The 12,051-nt window shown below is 40.5% G+C and overlaps 1 protein-coding gene across 12 annotated transcripts in view; it reads left to right on the forward strand.

Annotated features, from left to right (window-relative positions):
- The window catches only part of ZNF10 (zinc finger protein 10), a 36,351-nt gene that overhangs the window by 7,619 nt on the left and 16,681 nt on the right, over positions 1–12,051 (forward strand). For 8 of the 12 annotated variants that reach the window (XR_008650395.2, XR_010115008.1, XR_010115007.1 and 5 more), the window contains exon 1: positions 353–6,579. Coding sequence is in view for 4 of the 12 variants with exons in the window: in XM_055240011.2 (XP_055095986.1) it covers positions 6,547–6,579 (33 nt within the window). In the remaining 8 variants the exon portion in view is untranslated. Of the gene's footprint in view, positions 1–352; positions 6,580–12,051 lie in introns of those variants that run through there. The other 4 variants (XM_055240011.2, XM_055240013.2, XM_055240010.2 and 1 more) reach the window with 2 other exon arrangements.

The following is a 12,051-nucleotide window of genomic DNA, read 5'->3' on the forward strand; positions in this document are numbered from 1 at the left end:
GGGAGATTAGAATTGAGTGAGACCTAACCCAAGCTATTTATAATTATGGTAGTTATTAGAATGGACCTTATGTGTCTGTCTAAACCAGAAGCCTTACTATAGTTTTTTTTTTAAATGAGATCCTATTGAAAATTTATTAGTGACCAGAAATTTTGAGACCCTGTCAAAAAAAAAAAAAAAAATTAGCCGGGTACAGTGGCTCTTACCTGTAGTTCTAGCTGCTTGGGAGGATCACTTGAGCCCAGGAGTTTGAGGCCACAGTAACCTCCCTAGGGTGCCAGTACTATTTCCAGATATGTCATTTGATTAACAGTATCTTATTATATTGACTTGTAACTGACTTCTTTTTTTTTTTTTTTTTTGAGACGGAGTCTCGCTCTGTCGCCCAGGCTGGAGTGCAGTGGCGCAATCTCGGCTCACTGCAAGCTCTGCCTCCTGGGTTCACGCCATTCTCCTGCCTCAGCCTCTCTGAGTAGCTGGGACTACAGGCGCCTGCCACCATGCCCGGCTAATTTTTTGTATTTTTAGTAGAGACGGGGTTTCACCATGGTCTCGATCTCCTGACCTCGTGATCCGCCCACCTCGGCCTCCCAAAGTGCTGGGATTACAAGCGTGAGCCACCGCGCCTGGCCGTAACTGACTTCTTTGTGACTCCACACATATGTTCTAATCCTGCCCTGTGCCACAACTCAGAATAAATATTCCGAGGATAGGATGTGCAAATGTGTAAAAACTATTTTCTTGCTTCCTGTAAGTAATTTTTTTCTGGCTGAATGTTTCCAGTTACTTCAGCCTTTGCTTATCTTGAAAAGCAAGCTCTATGAGGGAAGGACCCATGTCTGAATGGCTACTACTCTATTCTCAGCCCCTAGAATAGTACTTGGCATATTGTAAGTATTCAGTTAATGTCTGGTGTAAAAAGGGATGAATAAAGGAACCATCTGGGTTCATTCACCTCTTTATCCTGCTAACTATGGCATTCTGACTCCTTAAAAGGAAGCTTGTACTCCTGTGATAACATCCATACAAAGTACATATAGCATCCACTTGTATATCTTAATTTCCTCAAATAGTATGTCATTGCCTTTATTGTCAGCTAAAATTTGTAACTGATCCTTACTTATATTGCTGGTGAAAGGATTAAAAACAGGGTAAGGACAGAGACCTGTACCTGATGTCAGAGACTTCTCCCCATAAGGACATGACCCTTTGGTCAGCTAATTGTGGATCTCTCTTGCTGTACTTTAATTCAGTCATTGTTGCTGCTTCTTTTGGTGGCTGTGGGAGCAAAGAGTAAGAAACACTAAAACTTCCTGGAGAAATTAGGTAATGACATAAAAAGGGATAATGTTTGATCTTGCAACATGGTTAAGGTTTTACCAAGAGACAAGAAAAGGAAGAACATATCTGGCATAGGAATAACATAGATAAAGATGTTCAGGCAACTCAAGTGGTTCAGCATGGTTATAGGGAAATGTGTTACTTTGATAAAACATTTAGGGCTTAGGGAGGTAGAAAAGCCACAATCACAGAGGATCCTAAATCTATGCCAAAGACTTTGTCCATTTTTCTATACGTACTTGGAGATCAAAAGGGAATTTTAAACAGGGAGTGAAACTTTTGTGTTTTACAGAGATGATGTTGCTGCAAACACTCATTGGAGTGAGAGAGACCAAAGGCAAAGAAGTCAAGTAGGAGGTCTCTAGGTCAAGAATTATGAGGGCCTGAATCAGGGTCACGGCAGTAGGAGTTGGTGGAAGACATTTAAGAGAGGGAATTTACAGGTTGTTGTGACTGATTGGATGTTAAAAAGAAACTCTAGAAAGACACTTGCTGGTTGGGCGCAGTGGCTTACATCTGTACTTTGAGCACTTTGAGAGGCCCAGCACTTTAGGAGGCCAAAGCATGAGGACTGCTTGAGGCTAGGAGTTCTAGACTAGCCTGGGCAACATAATGAGACCCCTATCTCTGCAAAAAAATTTTTTTTAATTAGCCAGGCTGGGCATGGTGGCTCACACCTGTAATCCCAGCACTTTGGATTGCTTGAGCCCAAGACTTTGAAACCAGCCTGGGCAACATAGTGAGACCCTGTCTCTACAAAAATTTAAAGATTAACTGAGCGTGATGGCATGTGCCTGTGGTCCCAGATACTCAGGAGGCTGAGGCGGGAGGATCACTTGAGCCCAGGAGGTCAAAACTGCAGTGAGCTGTGCTTTTGCCACTGTACTCCAGCCTGGATGATGGAGTAAAACCCTGTCTCAAAAAAAAAAAAAAAAAAAAAAACCAGGTGCAGTGGCTCACACCTGTAGTTCTATCTACTTGGGAAGCTGAGGAGGGAGGATCACTTGAGCCCAAGAGTTTGAGGCTATGGTAAGCTATGATCGTGCCACCACACTCTGGCCTAGGTGACAAGAATGAGGCCTCGACTTTGAAAAAAAGAAAAGAAAGACACTTGTGTTACTGGGTCACTAGACGTCTTTTTTTTTTTTTTTAATCTTACCATCTGTCAGGCACCATTCTATGTTTTACAAATACTAACTCATTTAATTCCCACAATAACCCTATGAGGTCAATACTATTTTATCCCTCTTGTTCTTGAAAACCACTGTTTAATGTATTTTGTCTGTTTTGTTGTTGTTGGGGCAAGAGGTTAATTCTGTTGTCTCGTATTCCATTTTGGCTGGAAGCAGAAGTTTATAAACATTGCATTTTAAATTTGTTTTAAATTTAGATTTTTTTAATTTCTATTTTTTGAATACTAAATTTGACTATTTCCTATATGTTTACATTTGCATTTCTTTTGTACTTTGTTCCTGTATATTGTTTGCTGTGTCTTCTGAAGATTTAAGGGTTTCGTTTTCAATTTTATGCACGATCACATAAGTAAAAGCAATATGGCTTCTGTAAGAGAGCATCTTACAGCAGGAGAATTCTGGAGATCTGCAAAGGTTCTCCCGCAAGTATTCAGCAGAGCACAGATCAGTACATACATGTGAGGAAACTACTTGAGCCAGGGAAAGAGTCCTCTAAAGGATTATTGGGAACAGTATCTGTTGTTCACATAGGGCTGAGAAGAGTGTCTATTCCCACCAGCCAGACTGGAAAACTCTTCCAATTCCTGGAGCATTGGATAGGTCGTGTCTACCCGATCAGTATCTATCAAGAAGGTCTTGCTTCACTAATGGGGGATAATTAGCCCTATACTAGGCACTGCTAAATCTATCTAGCAAATTGTAAAAGAAAGACCCAAAAGGATCAAACTGTTTCCAAGTAACCTAACTGCATCCTAAAACAAAGCTTAAGGAAATTTATAGTAATATAAAAATGCCCAGCATCCAATACAATAACATCCACAGTATCTGACATCCAATCAAATTCACTAAGCATGCAAAGAGATGAAAACATGGCCCGTAGTGAGGACGGTAATAATGATTTGAAACTCATCCAAACTTAACATAGATATTACTATTAGCAGAGGAGGATAGTAAAACATTAGTTATAACTGTATTTCATATAGCTAAGAAGGTAAGTACAGCAATAGAAAGTATTAAAAAAAATTGAGATTCTAGGGAGAAAACCTATATTGTCTGAAATGAAAATAAACCAGGTTAACAGCAGATTAGATTTCCAGAAGAAAAGTTGGGTGAACTTGAAGGCATAGCAGTAAAACTATCCAAAATGAAATGCAGAGAGAAAAAAAGAAACCAGAAAAAAAAAATGAAAAGAACTTGAGTAAGCTGTGGATAGATAGCATCAGGTAGCCTATCATATGAGTAATTGGAGTCCCTGAAGAAGAGAGTAAAGGAGGGATGGAGAAATATATGAAGAAATAACAGCTGGAAATGTCAAAACTTAATGAAACTATAAACTCGCAAATTCAAGAAGCTCAAGGAACTCTAAACACCAGAAACATGAAAAGTATACCAAGGAAAATAATAATCAGATTACTCAAATCAATAAAAGGGAAAATCTCAAAAGCATCCAGAAGGAAAATACATGCTATATACAGAGGAATAAGGGATTACATTGTATTTCTTACCAGAAATAAGACATCTAAGAAGAGTGGAACTATATCTACAAAGTACTGAAAGAAAAAAATAACTGTCTACCTATTAAATAGAATTACACATTCAGGAAAAAACATCTTTCAACAACAAAGGTAACTCAACTTATAGCATGGGAGAAACAGGCCAGGTGCAGTGGCTCATGCCTGTAATCCTAGCACTGGGAGGCCGAGGCGGGCAGATCACCTGAGGTCAAGAGTTCGAGACCAGCCTGGCCAACATGGTGAAACCCCGTCTCTACTAAAAAATACAAAAAATTAGCTTTGCATGCCTGTAGTCCCTGCTACAGGCTGAGGCACAAGAATTGCTTGAACCCGGGAGGTGGAGGTTGCAGTGAGCCGAGATCGTGCCACCGCACTCCAACCTGGGTGACAGAGTGAGACTCCGTCTCCAAAAAAAAGAAAAAAAAAAAAAGAGTTGGAGAAACTATTTGCAAATCATGTATCTGGTAAGGGTTTAATATTTAGAATATACAAAGAACTCCTACAACTCAACAATACACACAACCCAATTGTAAACGTGGGCAAAGGACTTGACATTTCTGTAAACAAGATATACAAATCGCTAGTAAGTACATGAAAATATGCTCAACATCATCAGTCATTAGGGAAATGTAAAAACTACAATGAGATGTCACTTCATCCTAACTAGGATGGCTGTAATTTTAAAAAAATAGAATAACAAGTATTTGGCAAGGATGTAGAGAAATTAGAATATGCATATATATTCCTAGTGTGAATGTAAAAATAATGCAGCCACTATGGAAAACAGTTTGATGGTTCCTCAAAAAGCTAAACATAAAACCATATGACCCAGCTGTTTCAGTCCTAGGTGTACACCCAAAGGAATTGAATGTAGGAACTCAAACAGGTACTTGTATGCCAGTGCTCATGGCAGTGTTATTCATAATAACCAAAAGATGGAAACAACACAAGTGTTCGTCAACAGGTGAGTGGGTAACAAAATGTAGTCTCTACACAATGGAATATTTGAAAAGAGTCATTAAAAAAGAGTGAGGTTTTGATACATGTTAAAACGTAGATGAACCTTGAAAAATGTATACTCAGTGAAATAAGCCAGACTCAAAAGGGCAAATATTGTATGATTCCACTTATATGACCTAAGTAGAATAGACAAATTCATAGAGACAGAACGTAGATTAGGGGCTTCCAGGGGAATAGGGGAGAATATGGAGTTACCACTGAGTGGGTACCAGAGATTCTGTTTGGAGCGATGGAAAAGTTTTGGAATTACATAGTGGTGATGGTCGCACCACACTGTGAATGTAATTAATGCCACTGAATTGGATGCTTAAAAACAGTTAAAATGGCAAAAAAAAATTATTTTACTACAATTTAAAAAATTATGTAATATACCAAAACCCACTGAATACAGTTTAAATGGTTGAATTGTACCGTATGGCTGTTTAAAAAAAAACCAAAGGCACAAAAAAGACATTGTTAGCTATAAAAAAGCTGAAAGAATTTATCACCAGGAGACCCCCGTTACAAGAAACGTTAAAGAATGTGTTTGAGAGAGAAAGGAAATGAAACCAAATGGAGATCTGGATCTACACAAACGAGTAAACAGCACTGGCAAATGGTAACTACACAGGTAAATATATAATATTTTTCCTTAATGTTTAAATTATCTGTAAAATGTAATTGGCTATATTAGTTTTCTATTGCTTGTAGCATATTACTACAAACTTGGCAGCTTCGAACAGCATTTCCTTATTATGAGCTCTGTTGGTCAGAAGCGGTGCAAGCACAGCATGGCTGGGTTCTCTGCTCAGGGTGTCCAAAGGCTGAAATCAGGGTATCACCTGGACTGGTTCTCATCTGGAGGCTGTGGGGAAAAATTCACTTTCAAGTTCACTCTTCTTGGCAGAATTCAGTTCCTTGTGGCTGCAGGACTGAGGTCCCTGCTTCCTAGCTGGCTTTCAGCTGGTGCTGCTCTTTGCTGCTGGAGACTGCCATGTTCCTCACACTGCACCATCTTCAAGCCAGTAATGGTGCATCACATTTTTCTTGGGCTTCTATCTCTGACTTCCATTCTGTGACCAGCTGGAGACAACACTTGTTTTTTTAATCTGTAAAGTGAGACTATTAGATTAGGTCAGGTTTGGTATTTTTTTTCCTCAAAAAAAAAATTTGTAATGGTAGGTAGGATCATTCAGTTTTAAATCTTCAAATGTGGTGTGGAACTTCAGAGGTTAAGGGGGTAAAAATGCAATTTATGTAGCTCTTCTCTTCCTAATCTTGGGGAGCTTTGGGCACTGTAGATTTGCTTATAGAATGTCTCTGATGTTCCTCTGTATAGTGGGTGTTTGTGTCATACCCAGCTGGTATGAAGAAGTTTAGGCTGATAATTTAGGGAGCCTCCCAGTCATAGCAAACTTAACTTATGTTTCTTTTTCCCAGCTTTGTCTCCTCAGCACTCTGCTGTCACTCAAGGAAGTATCATCAAGAACAAGGAGGGCATGGATGCTAAGTCACTAACTGCCTGGTCCCAGGTAAGCTGGGCTTTCTTCCCAGTTTCCAACTGGGAATTCCTTTTTGCTTTAGTTCTTTTGCCAAAGAACTTCAGAAATTATATCTTCTTCAGCAGACTAGGATTAGGTTTTTGTTTTGTTCCCAGGTGAGTTAGGAAGAAGACAGATCACTGTGGGCTTTTGTCTTTCCCTCTCTTCTTTTATTATAGAAATTTTCAAATATATACAAAATAAAAATAGTAGAATAGTAGTAGAAAATATGACAGAATGGAATGAGATTAGTGTTATATTTAAAATGGACTGGAGGCTAATACAAGAAAAAGATCAACTCGTGCTGACCAAAAAATTCAAAAACAGGTATTTGCAAACAGTTAATTCTTTTTTTTTTTTTTTCTTGTTTTTTGTTTAGACAGAGTCTCGCTCTGTCACCCAGGCTGGAGTCCAGTGGTGCGATCTCAGCTCACTGCAACCTCCACCTCCCGGGTTCAAGTGATTCTCCTGCCTCACCCTCCCAAGTAGCTGGGACTACAGGCATGTGCCGCTATGTCTGGCTAAATTTTTGTATTTTTAGTAGAGACGGGGTTTCACTGTGTTAGCCAGTCTCAATCTCCTGACCTCAGGTGATCCCTCTGCCTCGGCCTCCCAAAGCACTGCATTACAGGTGTGAGCTACCCCACCCGGCCAAACAGTTATTCGTTTACAATTATATTCATATGAGGTAAAGGCATTTTAAAAACAATAAACACAATTCAGGATAATGCTTACTTCCAGCAAAGAAGAAGAAACACACAAGAGATTTCAAAAGTATTAGGAGGAATGAAAGCATACTTAGGCTATATACCTTCTTGGCATGTCTGTACATGCTGGACTGCAGCGGATGGCACTTCTCATCTCTGTCTTCTTTAAGACGGTATTGTATTGTTGTGTTAGTGTATATAATACTATGAGACAGATGGTATTTTATAGCTAAGAGAACCGACTCATGGTGAAGTTAAATAAACAAGCATTATCCAATCCAAAATTTAAGGTGTACAGGTCAGGTGTGGTGGCTCATACCTGTAATCCCAGCACTTTGGGAGGCCGAGGTGCGCAGATCACCGAGGTCAGGAGTTTGAGACCAGCATAGCCAACATGGTAAAACCCCGTCTCTACTAAAAATACAAAAATAAGCTAGGCATGGTGGCGTAGTCCCAGCTACTCAGGAGGCTGAGGCAGGAGAATTGCGTGAACCCGGGAGGCAGAGGTTGCAGTGAGCCAAGATCATGCCACTGCACTCCAGCCCGCGTGTCAGAGCAAAACTCTGTCCCACCCCGCCCCCCGCAAAAAAACAAACAAACACAAAAACACATAATTTAAGATGTACAGATTTGACCACAGGTTCGCCTGATTTGAAATCCAGTTCTTGACTAACATCTCATGCACCTTTCCTTTCATTGGTGTCCCCGTGACATGCTTTGTCTTTGTGTTTACAGTAAAAGTGCAGTGTATTACTTATGGGAATGCTAAAACCACCAGGCCAGAAATCAGATAGCCACTTAAGTTAAAACTGGGCCGGCTTCTTAGAAACAGTGAACAGCAATGAATGAGTCAAGGACTAGTGGAAAGTAGCAGGCACATGGAACTTCAGTAATACGAGAATGAGGTGGGAGCAGAGTGTCATCACCATTAGGCCTGAAGGGATGAGAACAAGGACAGGTTCTGGAAACCAGACTTGCGGTTCACAGAGGCTGTTCCCATCTGTCAAGGTCCCTCCATCACGTCACCACCACTGCACTGGGGCAACTTTCTTGCCATACCAGCTGGTGATCTCCATTAGTGAAATAAATCAGAAAGGCAGAGGGCAAGAGAAACCTTTGGTATAATCCACACAGCTCACCCTCCCTGGGGAACAGAGTAGGGTGGAGAGGAAACCTGGAGGGAAGGAGAGAAGATATCCAGCATACAGATCTCATAGAACATTCCATTTTAAATATTTTTATTTATGTTTCAATTTACATACAGTAACGTTTTCCCCTTTGGATTTACAGTTCTGTGATTTTTGACAAATGCATATAGTTGTGTAGCCCCCACTTCATTCAAGATACAGAGCAGGCCAGGCGCGGTGGCTCACGCCTGTAATCCCAACACTTTGGGAGGCTGAGGTGGGTGGATCACCTGAGGTCAGGAGTTCGAGACCAGCCTGGCCAACATGGTGGAACCCCGTTTCTACTAAAAATACAAAAATTAGCTGGGCACGGTGGCGGGCACCTATAAACCCAGCTACCGGGGAGGCTGAGGCAGGAGAATTGTTTGAACTCAGGGAATGGAGGTTGCAGTGAGCCAAGATTGTGCCACTTCACTCTACCCTGGGTGAAAGAGCGAAACTCCATCTCAAAAAGAAAAAACGACAAAAAAACCCACCAAGATACAGGGCAAACCCATGATCCTAGAATTCCTTATGTGCAACCCCTTTGTATATAGTCCATGCTTACTCCCCCTCCAGCCCCTTGCAACCACTGATCTATTGATTTTTACCTTTTCCAGAATGTCATATAAATGGGATCTCATAGTATGTAGCCTCTAGCTCCTTTCATATAGCATAATGTATCCGAGGTTCATCTGTTGTTGCATAAGTCAGTAGGATGTTCTTTTTTATTGCTGAGTAGATTTACATTGTGTGGCTGTACCACGCTTTGTTTATGCATTTCCTGTTGAGGGACATTTGAGTTTCTTCCAGTTTTTGCCAATTATAAATAAAGCCCTTTCTCAGGTTTATACATTTGCATACAGGTTTTTGTGTGGACATACATTTTCATACTCAGGTATTTAGCCAAGAGAATGATAGGTGTGTGCCAAGAGTACATTTAACTTTATGAAAAATATGCAAATTTTCCAAACTGGCTGTAGGGTTTTTGCATTCTCACAGTAATGTGTGGGAGTGGCAGTTATTCTGCATCCTCACCAGCACTTGGTATCACACATTTTAAAAGTTTACCCTTTCTAGTAAGTGTCTTTATGGTATCTCACTGTCATTTTAACTTTCATTTCCCTAATAAATAATGACATTAAGCATCATGTGCTTATTTATTACCAACTACCTATATTCTTCTTTGGTGAAATGTTTATTTTACTCTTTTGCTCAGTAAGAAAACTAGTGTGTTTTCTTACTGAGTTTTTTTTTTTTTTTTTGCGAGACAGAGTCTTGCTCTGTAGCCCAGGCTGGAGTGCAGTGGCGCGATCTCAGCTCACTGCAACCTTTGCCTTCTCCCGGATTCAAGCAATTCTGCCTCAGTCTCCGGAGTAGCTGGGACTACAGGCACATGACGCCACACCTGGCTAATTTTTTTTTTTTTTTTTTTGTATTTTAGTAGAGATGGGGTTTCACCATGTTGCCCAGGTTGATCTCGAACTGCTGAACTCAGGCAATCCTGAGGCATTCCCAAGGCCTGCCTTGGCCTCCCAAAGTCTGGGATTACAGGCGTGAACCACTGTGCCTAGCCTCTTACTGAGTTTTGAGGGTTCTCTGTACCTTATACGTACAAGTCCTTTGTCAGATATGATTTGCAAATATTATTTCCTGGTCTCTGGCTTGTCTTTTCATTCTCTTAGCAATGTCTTTTGAAGAGAAAAAAGATTTTTAGTTTTGATGAAGCTCACTTTTGTCAATTTTCAATTTGTTCTTTTTTAATTTTTGGAGACAGTCTCATTCTCTCACCTAGGCTGGAGTGCAGTGGTGTGATCTTGGCTCACTGCAACCTCTGCCTCCAGAGTTCAAGCAATTCTCATGCCTCAGCCTCCCAAGTAGCTGGGATTACTTGTGTGCACCACCATGCCCAGCTAATTTTTGTATATTTAGTAGAGACAGCGTTTCACCATGTTGGCCAGGCTAGTCTTGAACTCCTGACCTCAGATGATCCTCCTGCCTTGGCCTCCCAGAGTGCTGGAATTACGGGCGTGAGCCACTAAGCCTGGCCTATCAGTTTGTTCTTTTATGGATCATGCTTTTGGTGTTATTGCTAAGAACCCTCTGAAGAACTCAAAAGGACAAATATTTTCTCCTATGTTTTCTTATAGAAGTTTTATAAATTTATGTGTTACATTTTGATCTATTTAGGATTTGAAATTTTTTTGCAGATTGACATATTTATCAGTGTGTAATATCCCCTTTATCTCTGCTAATATTCTTTGTTCTTAATTCTATGTTGTCTGATACTAATACAGCCACTCTAGCTTTCGTATGATTAGTGTTTCCATAGTACATCTGTTTCTGTCCTTTTACTTTTAACCTCTCTAGGTTTCTAGGTTGTATTCAATGTTGGTTTTTTTTTTTTAATTTTTTATTTATTTTTTATTATTTTTTGAGATGGAGTTTCGTTCTCGTTGCCCAGGCTGGAGTGCAATGGCGATATCTTGGCTCACTGCAACCTCCGCCTCCTGTGTTCAAGCGATTCTCCTGCCTCAGCCTCCCGAGTAGCTGGGATTACAGGCATGTGTCACCACGCCCAGCTGATTTTGTATTTTTAGTAGAGACAGGGTTTCTCCATGTTGGTCAGGCTGGTCTGGAACCCCCGACGTCAGGTGATCCGCCCACCTAAGCCTCCCAAAGTTCTGGGATTACAGGCATGAGCCACTCACTGTGCCTGGCCCAGTGTTTTCTTTTAGGTAGCAGATAGTTGAGGCTTATGGTTTGTTTGTTTGTTTTGAGGCAGGGTCTCATTGTTGCCCAGGTTGGAGTGCAGTGGTGTTACCACAGCTCACTGCAGTCTGGCTCAAACTCCTGGACTCAAGTGATCCTCCCACTTGTCTCCCCAGTAGCTGGGACTATAGGCATGAGCCACCACATCTGGCTAATTTTTAAATTTTTGTAGACATAGGATCTCCCTGTGTTGTCCAGGCTGATGTGAAACTCCTGGGCTCAAGGCTTGTGGTTTTTGTTTTTTGTTTTTTGTTTTTTTTTTTTTGAGACGGGTTCTCATTCTGTTGCACAAGCTGGAGTACAGTGGTGTGATTACAGCCCACTGCAACATCTGGCTCCTGGGTTCAAGTGATCCTCTCACCTTAGCCTCCCGAGTAGCTGGGACTACAGGCACATGCCACCACGCCTGGTTAATTTTTGTATTTTTTGTAGAGACAGGGTTTTGCCATATTGCCAGGCTGGTCTTGAACTCCTGAACTCAAGTGATCCACCTGCCTTAGCCTTCCAAAGTGCTGGGATTACAGGTGTGAGCCACTGCACCTGGTTGCTTTTTTTTTTTTCCTTAATAAAGTTTGGTGACCTGTTTTTTAATTGTTATGTTTAGACCATTTTTGTTTAATGTTATTATTGATACAATTGGATTTAAGTGTGTTATTTTATTACATGTTCTCTGTATATCTTTTTCTCCTTCTTAATTTACTGCCTTTATTTGGATTATTTGAATATATTTTAGTATTTCACTTAATGTCTTGGTTTTTTAGCTTTATATTTTTGTATTTTTTAATGGTTGCTGTAGGGATTAGAATATACATATCTAA

Source organism: Symphalangus syndactylus, chromosome 13 (assembly GCF_028878055.3).
Source record: "Symphalangus syndactylus isolate Jambi chromosome 13, NHGRI_mSymSyn1-v2.1_pri, whole genome shotgun sequence".
NCBI classification, from domain to species: Eukaryota; Metazoa; Chordata; class Mammalia; order Primates; family Hylobatidae; genus Symphalangus; species Symphalangus syndactylus.